Source organism: Scyliorhinus canicula, chromosome 13 (assembly GCF_902713615.1).
Source record: "Scyliorhinus canicula chromosome 13, sScyCan1.1, whole genome shotgun sequence".
Classification (NCBI taxonomy): Eukaryota; Metazoa; Chordata; class Chondrichthyes; order Carcharhiniformes; family Scyliorhinidae; genus Scyliorhinus; species Scyliorhinus canicula.
Window position 1 is genome coordinate 48126638 of NC_052158.1, and position 18170 is coordinate 48144807.

Here is an 18170-nt window from a genome sequence, read left to right on the forward strand (position 1 = left end):
AAGATAATAATTGTGACTTTCTTCCTGTGACAGATACACAGGTGTCCATGAACACATCAGCTGGTGATGGAGGAGAGTTGGCAGCAGCGTACGAGATTCCGGAAAGGGCTGGTGAGGAAGGGACGGAGGTGAATACCTCTCAGCAATGTGGCATGGAGGAGGGAGAGGAATGTCCGGAGGCTAAGATGTCTGATTTGGAGGGTAATGTTGGTGAACTAAAGTTAAATATTGTGGCTTGTGTGAAGGAGGAAGCCTGTGATGATCTGGCTGCTGTGGTGGAGGTAGCACGCTTGGAACCTTTGGGAGGTGAGGAACCTGAGGCCTTGGGAGCAGAAGCTCCACCGTCTCCACGAGCACACGGACAGTACCAGGCCTTTGCTGCTGGTGAAGAAAATATAAAGGATCTGAAACCTGAGTGGTTAGATCAAGAACAGGTTCAAAGTACAGAGAGTTATCAGGCCACTTCTAACTTGCTTCAGCAAACTTCGACCGAATTTAAGATGGATCTTAGCCAGAATCTACAAAGAGACAATGGGATTCTTCAACATCATCTACAAAGAGACAACGAGATTCTTCAGCATCATCTACAAAGAAACAATGAGATTCTTCAGCAGCATCTACAGAGAAACAATGAGATTCTTCAGCATCAGCTACAAAGAAACAATGAGATTCTTCAACAGCATCTACAAAGAAACAATGAGATTCTTCAGCAGCAGAATGAGAGTCAGTGTCAACTTCTGCAATGAAACGAGTGAAATGAGGCAGATTTATCTCAGATTGTAGCCCCTGCACCTTCTAGTCAGCAGCAGCCCAGTGCAGAGACATCTGCTGCTGGACACACCTCTGGTACAGGAGACGTCACATCACGGCGACGGGGGAGAGGAGGGGGAGGCGGGGAGACACAGCAGGCTTTCGGGTCCATCCCTCCAACATTGCCTCATCAACCCCATTATCGTCCCCTTCCAAGAGATATTTTTCTGTCTGGATTTTTGCCATTACTGAGAGCCTCTCCATCTTGAGTACAATGGCAGCAGAAACATGAATCCGTGAGCCCTATCCCCCTGATCACAGCACCTCCCATTTTCGTGGTATCAGGAATGGGCCAGGTTCGCCATTTACACGTTTCACAGAAGCAACTGTGCATAGAAAGCAGCAGCTGCCTCCATTCGTGTGGTTCTGAGTGAGAGATGTCTGCAAACCGACTTGTGCAGGTTTGACCTGGGTACCCCTCAGGGTTTTACACTTGTGACTTGGGAATGACTCTGTTACTCAGGAAGTGACATGTGGAGTTACACTAACTCAAAGAGTAACACCACAACTTGGGGAGTAACTGTTACTCAGGGAGTGACTCTCGGACATGTGGAGTTATGGTGTGACTTGGGAAGTGACACTGTGACACGTGGAGTAACACTGTGACTTATGGGGAGTAGCACTGATGTGGGGAGTAACACTGATGTGGGGAGTAACACTGATGTGGGAAGTAAAGTTAAATTTTGTGGCTTGTGTGAAGGAGGAGGCCTGTGATGATTCGGCTGCTGTGGTGAAGGGAGGGCACTTGGAACCTTTGGGAGGTGAGGAAGTAACCCTGACGTGGGGAGTAACATGGTGACGTGGGAGTTACACCGTGACTCGGGCAGTTACGCTGTGACTAGGGCAGTTACGCCGTGACTCAGAGAGTGATTCTGTGCCCAGGGCAGAAATTGTGCTTGGGAGTTCCTCTTGCTTGAGAAGTGACTATGGCTCAGAGATTGGCTCCAAAGTGACCAACTCTGAGAAAACAAAATAAGGGACATTTGTGTGTGGGGAGGGGGTGACGGGGGTAACAGCAGGGGCTGTCAACTGTGAGGGAGGAGGCGGGTTATTACCTGACCTGAATATTTCCAGTCCCTCTGCACATGTGTCAATGACATCTCTGCGCTCATACACCATCTTCCTGATCCTGTGTTGGAAATACTCTGGAATGTTTATTTAGTCCCATTAAGTTTTGTCAGTGTTTTTAATGCTTCTGTTCTCACAACACTCCAGGCTAGTGTGCGGTCAATTCCAACTCCACTTGATCCGGAGTCATAGCAGTTAAAATTAGATTTTATTTAAAATATCTAAGGTCCTTGGCTGAGCCCAATAAAACGCAGTCACCAGGTTGGTATATTTCACACAAGTATCCTTTTATGATGCACAGTATTATAATTAAGTGGACAGAAAATGTAACTGACTATCGCATACCCCTTTTCCAACTCCCCTTTCCTAACTACCCCACTCTACACAAACAACGCAGAGTGGAAAGGGGTGGTGGAAACATAAAGGAAATATCCATAAAGGGATAAAGATCTTTGATGCCCTGGGATCACTTCTAGTCAGTGTCTTTTTGAAGTCCAGCTTTCATTTAGGTGCTTCCCTTCTGGGCTTGAGATGGTTTTCTCTGGCAAAGTTGTCTAACTTCTCTGCAGACTCCGCATCATTTCAAGTTCACAGCAAAGATGTGCCAGGCACTCTCTGGTTTTAGAACAATAGAGCAGTTCTTTCATTTCAGCAGCAGGAGAGAGAGAGAGACAGCTTCCAAGTTCTGAATGCTTCTGCCCAGTTCTCGCAGAAAGCATCACACAGGAACCAATCACTAATCGTTGTAAGGCAGAACGCTATCTCTGGCCAACCCACCGGTTCCCAGTTGATCAATCGAACCAACTTCCTCTAAAACTGGTTCCCAAGATTCACTCAGTACCAAGGAGTCTTGCCTCTGCTCTTCAAAAACAAAACCTGGGAGCAGTGTGCTGACAAAAGAGCCGTTTCAACTGATTCTTCTGCTTAAAGGCACATCCCAATTATGGGTCCATGGACTAAAAGTAAGAAAATAAAAAATGGGGACAAAGGAAATAAACAGTACTACTCTTACATTGTCTAATATGTTAATAAATATATTCATTTTAATTTGTTTATAATAGTTTGATGGTGTGGCATTTACTGCTTTCAAAATGATGGGAAAGTGAGGGGCAGCTCACAAAGTGGTCTCTGGGAAAATGTAAAATCATTAATGACAGGTTCATCATACTAAGCACTGATTGAGATGGTCTTGTGGTGCAGTGAGTAACGTCTCTGCCTTTGAGGCCGAAGCTCTGGTTTCAAGGCCTTGATGGCCAAGGAAGGTGCATTCTTAACTTGGCCAAGCAGGTTGAATATCAACCTGGAAAATACTTCCAACGCAACTCAACAATGGCCGTCGGTAAGAGTGGGGGAGACTCCTGGTCAGACATGCTCAGTGTGGAGTGGTGCCCCTCAAGCGATAAGCCTCTGGTGACCTATTCCAGGAAAAACCTTGCTTAACAGATGGAAGTCTGCCTTTGACACCACTAGGTGCAGGAAGAGAAGTAACTAAACACCGATAGAGGTGGCAAGTTCCATCTCACAGGAGGCATTCTCTGCTTCTCGAAACAGTCCTTTTGCTGCAAGCTCTAAAAACAAAATGTCAAAAAGAGTCTGAATTACACCATCTGGGGTTGATTTGATTGTAAATAATCTGAAGGAAGAAGTGAATATTTGACAGGACATGAATACTATTCTGAGTAATAGATGCTGGAAATATTGGAGGTAGACAAGCTGAGTGGAATGAGAGCTGCTGTACAACACATCAGACTGAAAGAAGCAGCAATGAAAGGTCAATATGTGAATAATTCTGCCATAATTCTTGTCACATTGAAGTTGTAGCCAGGGCACAGGTTAGAAACTAGGGGTTTTAAGAGGCATTTTCACAGTTCAAAACATAGAACACAGAACAGTACAGCACAGAACAGGCATTTCGGCCCTCAATGTTGTGCCGAGCCATGATCACCCTACTCAAGCCCACGTATCCACCCTATACCCGTAACCCAACAACCCCCCCCCCCCCCCTTAACCTTACTTTTTAGGACACTACGGGCAATTTAGCATGGCCAATCCACCTAACCCGCACATCTTTGGACTGTGGGAGGAAACCGGAGCACCCGGAGGAAACCCACGCACACAGGGGGAGGACGTGCAGACTCCACACAGACAGTGACCCAGCCGGGAATCGAACCTGGGACCCTGGAGCTGTGAAGCATTGATGCTAACCACCATGCTACCCTGCTGCCCCGATGACTGATGAATCTATGGTTCTGCACAACTTATAAATGTGACATGGCCAACATACTGTGTATGCTAGAAATGTGACATGAATCAATATAAATCTCTTGTGTTGAACAATCTCTCTTTCATGTCCACAAAATCCCATCTCTAATAAACAAGTGCCTGACTCCCTCTCAGACCAAACTCACTGCCCGAGGCTCAGGTCTGACTGTGGCTTCGATCTGGAAAACTGATTCCGTCTCCATCAGTGACAGGTGCTCTGACCAACCTGTTTCAATTGAGAATTAAACAATGCTGCCTAAATCACAGCACATTCTCCAGTTCCTTCCTGTCTGCTTTCAATATGTTGATCTGAATTCTCCAAGTGTGGTCTAAAGAAGGTTCTGGACAAGTTAAACATCACTTCTCTTTACCATTCTATTCCTCTAAAAATGTCCTTGTTGAGCTGCCTTGTTACTTTTAATCACTGATGAATCTATGGTTCTGCACAACTTATAAATGTGACATGGCCAACATACTGTGTATGCTAGAAATGTGACAGATTCAGGAAATGCTCAGATCAGGAAACATTTGTGGAGAGAGAAGCAACCTCTCTGCAATGTAGTGATATGCATAAACAACAGTATGTCTAAATATGTATAGCCTCCAACCAGTAGGTGTCAGGCATGTAATACCACGTGACACGGGAGCCTGGATGAGAAATCGTGGCCAGTCGTATTTGTATTAGTTCCAGTTCGATAACATTAGTTTCCTCCCCACAGTTTATTATACTATAATCAAATTAACTAGTCTTGAACTAGATGTGCTTTAGTATGCCGACTCAGTAATTGTCTCTGTACAAGAACATAACATGGTACCAGGTTCATCAAAAACTAAAAGATCAGAAGTGTGAAGATTTGAAGCACACAGTCTCAAATTTGATGGAACAGTGCTTCAAGGAATATGTGGAACATTGAAGGTAATCTCTGAAAACGCAAACCAGTGCAAGAAGAAGATAGAAAGTTTAAAAACTCCTGAACAACTTTATGTAACCAGTAATGTTGATGGCAATTGGCACATATTTAAACAACAGTTTACACTGTGGCAGCTCAAGGATTGCAGGCGCAGTCAGACGAAAGAAATATAGTGTTGCTAATGATAGCAGGCCCACAAGCAATTGAGTTTAATAACACCTTTGTACATAATCAAGAGGACAATAGTAATAGCTTTGATGCCGTCATTAAAAAATTTGATTAACATTGCACGCCGCAAAAGAATATAACTTTTGAGCGAGTCATATTTAGAACCCGCATGCAGAAGACAGGTGATTCCTTCGATAGATTTCTTCACAACCTCAAGTTAAAAGCATAAAATTGTAACTTTGCAACTTTAAAATCCTTGATAATTTGGGATCAAATTGTCTTTGGAGTGAATGATAATAAGATGGGTGAATGTCTCTTACGGGAGAATTTGCTTCAGTTAGAAGACACAATTAAGAATTGCCACACGAGTGAACTGGCTGCCCAACATACCAGCATACTGCACAAGGTTTTGGTGCAAAAATTGGGAGTGATGCCGACGCCATAGATCTTGTGATGCACTCAAAAGTAAAATATGGTCTCAGCAGCGGCGGCCATTTTAAACACTAGGCAGAAACATCCATTACATGCAAAATATGTGGAAACAAGCACCTACCGAGGTAATGTCCAGCTTATGGCAAAGTTTACACAAAGTGCAATGGAAAAAAAATCATTTTGCGAAAAAATGTTTCACAAGCAAAAAGGTTAATGTAGGGAAGTCAATTAATACAATTAACATTAATTTGGAAGGCACATATTTTATTGCTATAGTCTTGGATGAAGACAGAGCAAACACACTCAAAAAGAATAAAATGTCACCTACAAGAAGAAAAAGTGATAAAAATGACAATGGAAAAGTGATAAAGGACAAAATGGACAGTTATTTGTTGATAAATCGATCGCTTATTGTGAAGTTAGATACAGGAGCAAGAGCATAAGCATCAGTGATATCAAGACGATGCAATAAAAACAGAATATTGAACAAACCAATTTTCTTGAAGGACTATAATGGCCAGAAAATTGACACATTGGGAATGTGTGAGTTGGATGTACAAGATGCAGTAAAATAGCAAAAGATAAAGTTCACATATTAAAATTCTCGATAGTAGCTGAAAATCCTGAGTTATTAGGTGATGATGCATGTGAATTATTGGAACTGGGGAAAAGAGTGTATAGCACTGACAACTGTGCACTGAGCACGCACAGTGGATCAGTGGAGTCCATTGTGCAGGCTTTTCCAGAAATATTCCAGGGTGCTGGTGTTTTACCTTTCACTTACAAGATTTAATTTAAAAAATGATACTCAACCAGTGATACATGTGCCGAGAAGAGTCCCAGCACCATTACGTGACTGTCTAAAGGTTGAATTAAATAGGATAACACATATTGGAGTTATAAAAAGGATTGAAGAGCCGACAGATTGGGGCAATTTGATGGTATGCGTAAAAGAAAGAAGCAATGATCTTCGAATATGCATGGATCCCAAAGATTTAAATGCAAATATAAAAAGCGAACACTACCGCCCTCTGAAAGAGAGGAGACCACAAGTGAGATGTCTGGTGCAAAATATATCAGCAACCTAGATGCTTCACAAGGATTCTGCCACCTCAAGCTAGATGAAGAAAGTACCAAGTACTGTACGTTCAATTCTCCGTTTGGCAGATATTGCTTTCTTTGTATGCCCTTTGGTCAGAAATATCCCATAGAGCGATGGAACATATTGTTGAATGACCATATAATTTGGGGTTACACCCAAGAGGAACACACTAACAGGCTAATTAGGATGTTGCAAAATATCAGAAGAAATGGGCTACGACTCAATCAGGCCAAATGTCAGCTTGGTGTAAAGGAAATAACGTTCCTAGGATATAGATTATCTGGTCAAGGGATAGAGCCTGATGACATTAAAATGCAAGCCATCATAAATATGTCTCGACCTACAGATAAAAAGGGAGTACTAAGAGTACTGGGCATGATAAACCTCCTTGGAAAGTTCGGAACAAATCTCTCAGCAATGACAACATGTCTTAGAGATGTCCTGAAGAAAGTGAACAACCTCACTTGAACTGAACATCATGAACAAGAATGGATAATACTAAAAGCTCCAATAACCACACCAGTATTAACATTTTCTGATCCAACAAAAAATACCAAGATTTTAACAGATGCATCAAAAGATGGTCTAGGTGCAGTATCGCTGCAACAGGAAAATTGTAGTGATTGGAAACCAGTAGCATATGCTTCAAGATCTATGACAGAATCTGAATGTCGTTATGCATAAATAAAAAAAGGAGTGTTTAGGGCTAGTGAATAGTTTGGAGAAATTCCATAGCTACTTATATGGTCTACCTACACATGATGTTAATTGTCGAGACAGGTCATAGACCATTGGTTGCAACAGTCAAGAAGAACCTCAGTGAGATGTCCCCTTGCATTCAACGTCCATTGATGAAACTTCAGAGAGAAGACTTTGAATTAATCTATACACTGGGCAAGCACATTGTGGTAGCAGATGCTTTGCCTCGAGCTATATCAGCACAAGATGACAATTCAATTGGAAAGGATGTGCAAGTTCATGTAGATATGATTACAGAAACACTCCCAGTGTCAGATGTACAGTCAAAACTGATCGTTGAAGAAACAGAAGGATGAAGTTTTACAAATGGTGATCACTTACAATCAGAATTAAGCATAGCAAATGGTTTGTTACTGAGGCAAGAGAGAAATGTAATTCCACAGCCTCTGCGCAAGGAAATACTACAAATGATTAAGAGGGTCACCTTGGAATCAAGAAATGGAAGAGAAGAGAAATGTAAGATACTATATATTGGCCAGGAATAAATAAAGACATACAGAACATTGTGGAAAAGTGTACCACTTGTCAACTATATCAATATCGACAAGCAAAGGAACCGGTGAAAATTGGTGAAGTTGTGTCAGTTCCTTGGCAAAAGGTTGGGATGGACTTTTTCTACTTTGATGGTAAAGAATATTTGCTAGTGTTAGATTATTACTCAACTTATCCAGAGGTAGCACAATTATCTAGATCATTAGCAAATTGTGTAGTCATGCACAGAAAAGCACAATAGCAACATGGAATACCTGATGTAATAAAGAGTGATAATGGACCATATTTCAACAATAAAGAATGGAAGGAATTTGCGTAGCAATTTGATTTTAAGCATTTAATGTCAAGTTCATTAACCCACAATCAAATGGCAAAGCAGAAAAAGGGGTTCAGATAGTCAAGCAATTACTGAAGAATGCTATGGACAGTAAAGATGGTCCATATTTAGCACTGCTAAGCTATCAAACAACTCCATTAAATTGTGGTTTATGGCCAACAGAAATTCAGTGAATTGGACACTATGAACAACTCTGCCATGCCATACCAAGCAAAGAGTGAATGAGAAGATAAGAGATCAAATGGAATCTTAGAAGACGAAACAAAAGAAATATTATGACAAGTCTACCAGGAGTCTGAAACCTTTGAAACCAAATGACATGGTGAGTGTGGAGGATCCAGATGGCTGGTTAAAATGTGCTCAGGTATTGCAGAAAACAGGTCCAAGGTCCTATACTGTGATAACTGAGTAAGGACAATATTATGGAGAAATAGGCAGCATCCCTAAAAGTTAAACAACCTGTTGCTGAACAGCAAGGTGAGGATGGATATGAAAGTTTACATTCATCCAAACCAAGCAGTGAATGAGTTAAATGGCCATGTACATAATTATGTTCAGAACAATGATACAATCATAGTAGATGTATGAAATAAAATGAAATGAAAATGAAAATCGCTTATTGTCATGAGTAGGCTTTAATGAAGTTACTGTGAAAAGCCCCTAGTCGCCACATTCCAACGCTTGTCCGGGGAGGCTGGTACGGGAATTGAACCGTACTGCTGGCCTGCTTGGTCTGCTTTAAAAGCCAATGATTTAGCCCAGTGAGCTAAATCAGCATCGACAGATGTTCAGAACTATCATAGATTCACCAGATTTACCAAAGTTGAGACGATCAATGAGAAATAAAGAAATCGGAATGGTTAGATCTGTGAATGGACAATATAACTGTACATGATATAAAATACATTGTTATGCATATCGTATGTAATGTTTACTGAAATAATGTATTATATGTTTTCTTTAAAATCTCAATGAAAGGGGATGTAGTGATATGCATAAACAAGTGTATGTGTAAATATGTCTTGCCTCCGACCAGTAGGTGTCAGGCAAGTAATAGCATGTGACACTGTAGCCTGGAAGGCGTCTCGAGGCGGAATCACGGTGGTTAGCCGTGTTAGTTTAGTTCCAGTTTGATAGCATTAGTTTCCTACCCAGTTTATTATACTATAATAAAATTAACTAGTCTTGAACGAGATGTTCTTTAGTACAGCGACTCAGTAATTATGTCTGTACAATAACATAACATGCAGCCTTTGACATGCCGGACCACACTATCCTCCTGCAATTCTTTGTTGTCCAGTCAGCGGGACTGCTCTGACTTGTGGCAGTTTTTCTTCTTCAGTTATGCAGAGAATCTGCTGCAATGGTGAATCTTCCCACCGCCATCGCTCTGGTTCCCACCAAAGGTCAATCTCTGCTTTTCAATTCGACTCAGCCGCTCGGGCTCGCGCTTCCTCACATTCCAACTGCCGAACGCTGGGCCCCAACCGCTGGTGCACGCGGCAGAACTACAATTCCCATCAGGCACATAAGGCTGGCTCTCCCCCATTCCATCCTGCTGCTCCTCACTGCGCAGGCTCCAGGCCAAATGCAGCATGGGTAATTTAGTTCCAACAGGGTGAGTGTGTCTTCATGGTGCCTGCGTCAAATCAAAAGAAACCGTGAATCATGAATGCCCTCCCCATCTTTCTGATCAGGGACAGTAACTGGACATGGTGTTTGTGGACGGGATGTCAAAGTAATCCTATCCTTTGATCAGTGATGAGAGCCGTTAATCAAAGAGCTGAGTTGTTTGATTGGCTGTGTGTTGGATATTGAGTGTGTTTATTGGAAACATTTCCCTTCTGATTTACAGGCTGAGTTTTGTTGACGGGTCATTGCTGAATATGAGAAGATGAGGTGGAATTATCTGGGAGGTGCAGAGACACATTTATTCAAATGTATTTTAATGTTTTCTTTAAAGATTTTACCTGAAGGCCTTTCCCAGAAGCCTGGGCTTGGATTTGATAGTTTGCCCAGTGCTGTATGTGAACAAAGAACAAAGAAAATTACAGCAGAGGAACAGGCCCTTCGGCCCTCCCAGCCTGCGCCGATCCAGATCCTTTATCTAAGCCTGTCTCCTATTTTCAAAGGTCTACTTCCCTCTGTTCCCCCCCCCCCCCCCGTTCATATATCTGACTAGATGCATCTTAAATGATGCTATCGTGCCCAACTCTACCACCTCCGCTGGCAAAGCGTTCCAGGCACCCACCACACTCTGTGTAAAAATCCTTCCACGCACATCTCCCTTAAACTTTCCCCCTCTCACCTTGAAAATGTGACCCCTTGTAATTGACACTCCCAATCTTAGAAAAAGCTTGTTGCTATCCACCCTGTCCATACCTCATAATTTTGTAGACCTCAATCAGGTCCCCCTTCAACCTCCGTCTTTCCAACAAAAACAATCCTAATGTACTCAACCTTTCTTCACAGCTAGCACCCTCCATACCAGGCAACATCCTGGTGAACCTCCTCTTCACCCTCGCTAAAACATCCACATCCTTCTGGTAATGTGGCGACCAGAACTGCACGCAGTATTCCAAATGTGGCCTAACCAAAGTCCTATACAACTGTCACATGACCTGCCGACTTGTGTACTCAATACCCCGTCCGATGAAGGCAAGCATGCTGTATGCCTTCTTGACCACTCTATCAACCTGCCACCTTCAGGGTAAAATAGACCTGAACTCCCAGATCTCTCTGTACATCAATTTTCCCCAGGACTCTTCCATGGACCATATAGTCCGCTCTTCAATTTGATCTTCCAAAATGCATCACCTCGCATTTGCCTGGATTGAACTCCATCTGCCATTTCTCTGCCCAACTCTCCAATCTATCTATATTTTGCTGTATTCTCTGACAGTCCTCCTCACTATCTGTAACTCCACCAATCTTAGTATCATCTGCAAACTTGCTAATCAGACCACCTATACCTTCCTCCACGTCATTTATGTATATCACAAACAACAGTGGTCCGAGCACGGTCCCTGTGGAACACCACTAGTCACCCTTCTCCATTTTGAGACACTCCCTTTCACCACTAGTCTGTCTTACAATTGCCCAGCCAGTTCTTTATCCATCTAGCTAGTACACCCTGAACCCCATACAACTTCACTTTTTCCATCAACGTGCCATGGGAAACTTTATCAAACGCCTTACTGAAGTCCATGTAGATAAAATCGACAGCCCTTCCCTCATCAATTAACTTTGTGTGTGAGAGCTGAATTTGGGATGTGCAGTCTGAGTGAGTGCAGTGTATCTAATTGCAAGGATAAGCTGCACTGAAGCAATATTTTCCTTAGCTTCCAGAACTTCCTGCCCAGTCCTGTTTTATTCAAATAAATTGGGAAAACATGGTGAGAAATTTAAAATTCTCTCCTGACTTCACATTTCTCCGGAGGTTTTACATTGAACACATACTCAAAAGAGTAAAACTAATTTTCAGGATGACTCAAGCTCATAATGAATTTGTGGCCCATTCAGATCGATCCTGACCATCATCCGTGGAACAGATGCACAATTGTGGAGAAACATCCAGGGCTGGATTCTCCATTTCAGGGAGTATGTCCCCAGTCATCGTGAAAACTGTGGTCTTTTATGCCAGAAAAACTGGTGTCTAAGATTCACAGCCTTGCTGGGGGCTAGCAGGCAGCTGACGTGGAGCTCGCAGCTCCAGCTGCCGATACGGCCCCCGCACGTCCACGTCAGAGGCCACGCATGCGCATGGTGGCGGCGTCCAGTGGCTGTGTCATGTTCCATGGCGGACTCAGACCTGGACGTGTAAATAGTGCCCGAATCGGCCGCATGCCCGAACCGGACCGCCCGCTCAAAAATACCCCTGAAAAATGTCCTGAATGAGGCCCCCCGCCTTCCGAGCGGCCCGCCTCGGAATGTGGCTGCCGCGGACTGAATCCGCAGCCACCTCGCGAGCATCCCAGGGCGGAGAATAGCGGGGCGTGGCAATCCTCTGGTTGTGGATAATAGGCGCGGAATACGGTGCTTTTCGGAGGGCGGAGAAATGCTGAACCGGCGCCGGTCCCGATTTATTCGGGAAACTGGATTCTAGCCCCATCGCCGAACCCGATTTCATAGCACTGCTCAGCACAGAGAAGGCTGGTCAGTGAAGCCAACATCTGCAGATTTTGATGGAAGAGAAACCATTTGAGAGTGAACATTGAACATAAAACAGGACAGCACAGTACAGGCCCTTCAGCCCACGATGTTGTGCCGACCATTTATCCTAATCTAAGATCAACCTAACCTACATCCCTTCAATTTACCGCTGTCCATGTGCCTGTCTAAGAGTCGCTTAAATGTCCCTAATGACTGACTCCAAAACCTCTGCTGGCAGTGAATTCCACACACCCACCACCCTCTGTGTAAAGAACCGACCTCTGACAGCTCCCCTATACCTTCCTCCAATCACCTTAAAATTATGTCCCCTCGTGACAGCCATTTCCACCCTGGGGAAAAGTCTCCATGCCTCTCATCAACTTGTACACCTCTATCAAGTAACATCTCCTCCTTCTTCGCTCCAGTGAGAAAAGCCCTAGCTCCCTCTACCTTTCTTCATAAGACATGCTCTCCAGTCCAGGCAGCATCCTCTGTACCCTCTCCAAAGCATCCACATCCTTCCTATGAGGAGACTAAAACTGGACACAATATTCCAAGTGTGGTCTAACTAGAGTTTTATAAAGCTGCAGCAAAACCTCACGGCTCTTAAACTCAAACCCCCTGTTCATGAAAGCCGACACACCATACGCCTTCTTAACAACCCTATCAACCTGGGTGGCAACTTTGAGGGATCTATGGACGTGGACCCCAAGATTCCTCCACACTTCCAAGAATCCTGCCTTTAACCCTGTATTCAGCATTCAAATTCGACCTTCCAAAATGAATCACTTCACGTTTATCAAGTTTGAATTCCAACTGCACTTCTCAGATCAGCTCTGCATCCTGTCAATGTCCTGCAACAACCCTCAACACTATTTACAACTCCTCCAACCTTTGTGACATCAGCAAACTTACTAACCCACCTTTCCACTTCCTCATTAAAGTCATTTATAAAAACCACAGAGAGCAGAAGTCCCCGAACAGATCCTTGCGGGACACCACTGGTCACCGACCTCCAAGCAGAATACTTTCCATCCACTACTACTCGCTGTCCTCTTTCGGCCAGCCAATTCTGTATCCAGACAGCCAAATATCCCTGTATCCCATGCCCCCTAACTTTCTGAATGAGCCTACCATGGGGAACCTTATCAAATGCCTTACTGAAATCCATATACACCACATCCTCTGCCCGACCTTTATCAATGTGTCTCGTCACATCCTCAAAAATTCAATGAGGCTTGCCCCTCACAAAGCCATGCTGACTATCATCAAACTATGTTTTTCTAAATAATTATAAATCCTATCTCTCAGAATCCTTCCCAATATTTTGCTCACCACAGACGTAAGACTGATGGTTCTGTAATTCCCAAAGATTTCCCTATTCCCTTTCTTGAACAGGGGAACAACATTCGCCTCCCTCCAATTATCTGGTACTACTCCAGTGGAGAGTGAGGACGCAAAGATCATCGCCAGCGGTGCAGCAATCTCCTCCCTCGCTTCCCGTAGTAACTTTGGGTATATCCCGTCAGGCCCAGGGGACTTAACCATCCTGATGCTTTTCAGAATTTCCAGCACATCCTCCTTCTTAATATCAACCTGTTCGAGTCTATTAATCTGGTTCACACCGTTCTCATGAGCAACAAGGTTCCTCTCTCCAGTGAATACTGAAGCAAAGTATTCATTTAGGGTCCCACCATCTCATCAGACTCTAGGCACAGGTTCCCTCCACTATCCCTGATCGCCCCGACTCTCACTCTGATCATCCTCTTACTTATCACGTAAGTGTAGAACACCTTGGGGTTTTCCCTAATCCTTCCCGCCAGGGCTTTTTTCATTCCCCCTTCTAGCTCTCCTCAGTCCATTTTTGAGTTCCTTCCTGGCTACCTTGTAACACCCTAGAGCCGAGTCAGATCCTTGCATCTTCCACCTTACGTAAGCTTCCTTCTTCCTCTTGACTAAGAGCTCCACTTCTCTTGTCATCCAAGGCTCCTTTTCCTTGCCATTCCTTCCCCATCTCAGTGGGACAAAACTATTGAGCACTCGCAGCAAGTGCTCCTTAATGTTTGAGTTGAGGGATGCCGTCAGTGTCCCTGCTGATTTCACCCATGGGAAGTGCACCCATCTCCTCAGAAACCATGTTCGGGAACTGGAGCTGGAGTTGGATGAACTTCGGATCATTCGGGAGGTAGAGGTGGTCATAGATAGAAGCTTCAGGGATGTAGTTACTCCGAAGAATGAAGATAGATGGGTGATGGTGAGAGGGGCTGGGAGGAAGCAGTCAGTACAGGGATCCCCAGTGGTCGTTCCCCTTAGTAACAAGTATACCGCTTTGGATACTGGTGGGGAGGGGGGACTTACCGGGGGTAAGCCATGAAGTACAGGCCTCTGGCACAGAGTCTGTCCCTGTTGCTCAGAAGGGAAGGGGGAGAGGAGTAGAGCATTATTCATTGGAGACTCCACAGTAATGGGGGAGATAGAAGATGCTGTGGGAACGAGAGAGACCCACGGTTGATGTGTTGCCTCCCAGGTGCCAGGGTCCGTGATGTATCGGATCGTGTTTTCGGGATCCTTAAGGGGGAGGGGGAGCAGTCCCAAGTCGTGGTCCACATAGGCACCAACGACATAGGTAGGAAAAGGGATAGGAATGTAAGGCAGGAATTCAGGGAGCTAGAGTGGTAACTTAGAGCTAGGAGAGAGAGCAGTTGAACATGTGGCTACAGAGATGGTGCAGGGTTTCAGATATTTGGATAATTGGGGCTAATTCTGGGGTATGTGGGACCTCTACAAATGGGATGGTCTACATCTGGACCAGAGGGGTACCAATATCCTGGGGTGGTTGGGGAGGGGGGGAGGGGGGGGCGGAATTTGCTAATGCTCTTCGGGAGGGTTTAAACTAATTCAGCGGGGGATTGGGTACCTGAATTGTAGCTCCAGTATACAGGAGGTTCAGAGTACTGAGGTCATGAATAAGGTTTCAAGGTCGCAGGAGTGTACCGGCAGGCAGGAAGGTGGTTTAAAGTGTGTCTACTTCAACGCCAGGAACATCCGGAATAAGGTGCGTGAACTTGCAGCATGGGTTGGTACCTGGGACTTCGATGTTGTGGCCATTTCGGAGACATGGCTAAAGCAGGGACAGGAATGGTTGTTGCAGATTCCAGGGGTTTAGATAGCTCAGGGAAGGTGGTAAAAGAGGGGGAGGGGTGTCATTGTTAGTAAAGGACAGTATTACGATGGCAGAAAGGACGTTTGATGAGGACTCGTCTACTGACGTAGTATGGGCTGAGGTTAGAAACAGGAAAGGAGAGATCACCGTGCTGGGAGTTTTCTATAGGCCTCCGAAAAGTTCCAGAGATGCAGAGGAAAGGATTGCAAAGATGATTCTGGATGGAGCGAAAGTAACAGGGCAGTTGTTATGGGGGACTTTAACTTTCCAAATATTGACTGGAAACGCTATAGATGGAGTACTTTAGATGCGTCGTTTTTGTCCAATTGTGTGCAGGAGGCCACAGTATGTTGATAGGCCCACAAGACGCGAGGCCACATTGGATGTGGTACTGGGTAATGAACCAGGACAGATGCTAGATTTGGAGGGTGAGCACTTTGGTGATAGTGACCACAATTCAGTTACGTTTGCTTTACCGATGAAAAGGGATAGGTATATACCGCAGGGGAAGAGTTATAGCTGGGGGAAAGGCAATTATGATGCGATAAGGCAAGACTTAGGATGCATAGGTTGGGGATGGAAACTGCAGGGGATGGGCACAATTGAAATGTGGAGCTTATTCAAGGAACAGCTACTGCATGTCCTTGATAAGTATGTACCTGTCAGGCAGGGAGGTAGTGGTCGAAGGAGGGAACCGTGGTTTACTAACGTAGTTGAATCACTTGTCAAGAGGAAGAAGGAGGCTTATGTAAAGATGAGACGTGAAGGTTCAGTTAGGGCACTTGAGAGTTACAAGTTAGCTAGGAAGGACCTAAAGAGAGAGATAAGAAGAGCCAGGAGGGGACATGAGAAGTCTTTGGCAGGTAGGATCAAGGATAACCCTAAAGCTTTCTCTAGGTATGTCAGGAATAAAAGAATGACGAGGGTAAGAGTAGGGCCAGTCAAGGACAGTAGTCGAAAGTTGTGCGTGGAGTCTGAGGAGATAGGAGAGGTGCTACATGATAATTTTTCGTCAGTATTCACGCAAGAAAAAGACAATGTTGTCGAAGAAAATACTGAGTTACAGGCTACTAGACTAGAAGGGCTTGAGGTTCATAAGGAGGAGGTGTTAGCAATTCTGGAAAATGTGAAAATAGATAAGTCCCCTGGGCTGGATGGGATTTCTCTGAGGATTCTCTGGGAAGTTAGGGAGGATATTTCTGAGCCTTTGGCTTTGATCTTTATGTCGCCATTGTCTACAGGAATAGTGCCAGAAGACTGGAGGATAGCAAATGTTGTCCCCTTGTTCAAGAAGGGGAGTAGAGACAACCTCGGTAACTATAGACCAGTGAGCCTTACTTCTGTTGCGGGCAAAGTCTTGGCAAGGTTTATAAGAGACAGGATTTCTAATCATCTAGAAAGGAATAATTTGATTAGGGATAGTCAACACGGTTTTATGAAGGGTAGGTCGTGCCTCACAAACCTTATTGAGATCTTTGAGAAGGTGACCAAACAGGTGGACGAGGGTAAAGCAGTTGATGTGGTGCATATGGATTTCAGTAAAGCGTTTGATAAGGTTCCCCACGGTAGGCTATTGCAAAAAATACAGAGGTATGGGATTCAGGGTGATTTAGCAGTTGGGATCAGAAATTGGCTCGCTACAAGAAGACAGAGGGTGGTGGTTGATGGGAAATGTTCAGCCTGGAGTTCAGTTACTCGTGGTGTACCACAAGGATCTGTTTTGGGGCCACTGCTGTTTGTCATTTTTATAGATGACCTGGAGGAAGCCGTAGAAGGATGGGTAAGTAAATTTGCAGGTGACAATAAAGTTGGTGGAGTTGTGGACAATGCGGAAGGATGTTGCAGGTTACAGAGGGACATAGATAAGCTGCAGAGCTGGGCAGAGAGGTGGCAAATGGAGTTTAATGCAGAAAAGTGTGAGGTGATTCATTTTGGAAGGAGTGACAGGAAGACAGAGTACTGGGCTAATGGTAAGATTCTTGGTAGTGTGGATGAACAGAGATCTCGGTGTCCACATACATAGATCCCTGAAAGTTGCCACCCAGGTTGATAGGGTTGTTAAGAAGGTTGTTAGCTTTTATTGGTAGAGAGATTGAGTTTAGGAGCCACGAGGTCATGTTTCAGCTGTACAAAACTCACGTGCGGCCGCATTTGGAGTATTGCGTGCAGTTCTCGTCTCCACATTATTGGAAGGATGTGAAAGCGTTGGAAAGGGTGCAGAGGAGATTAACTAGGATGTTGCCTGGTATAGAGGGAAGACCTTATGAGGAAAGGTTGAGGGACTTAAGGCTGTTTTCGTTAGAGAGACGAAGGTTAAGAGGTGACTTAATTGAGACATACAAAGTTATCAGAGGATTAGATAGGGTGGACATTGAGAGCCTTTTTCCTCGGACGGTGATGGCTAGCACGAGGGGGACATAGCTTTAAGTTGAGGGGAGATAGATATAGGACAGATGTCAGAGGTGGGTTCTTTAATCAGAGAGTAGTAAGGGCATGGAATGCCCTGCCTGCAAC

The 18170-nt window shown here is 44.4% G+C and overlaps 1 protein-coding gene across 1 annotated transcript in view; it reads left to right on the top strand.

The window, feature by feature from the left end:
- LOC119976652 (zinc finger protein 2 homolog) overlaps window positions 1–2936 on the top strand; it is a 7811-nt gene extending 4875 nt beyond the window's left edge. The window contains exon 4 of the mRNA XM_038817312.1: window positions 34–2936. Coding sequence (XP_038673240.1) covers window positions 34–746 — 713 coding nt within the window. The 3' untranslated portion in view covers window positions 747–2936. The remainder of the gene's footprint in view (window positions 1–33) is intronic.
- The last annotated feature ends 15234 nt before the right edge of the window (window positions 2937–18170 follow it).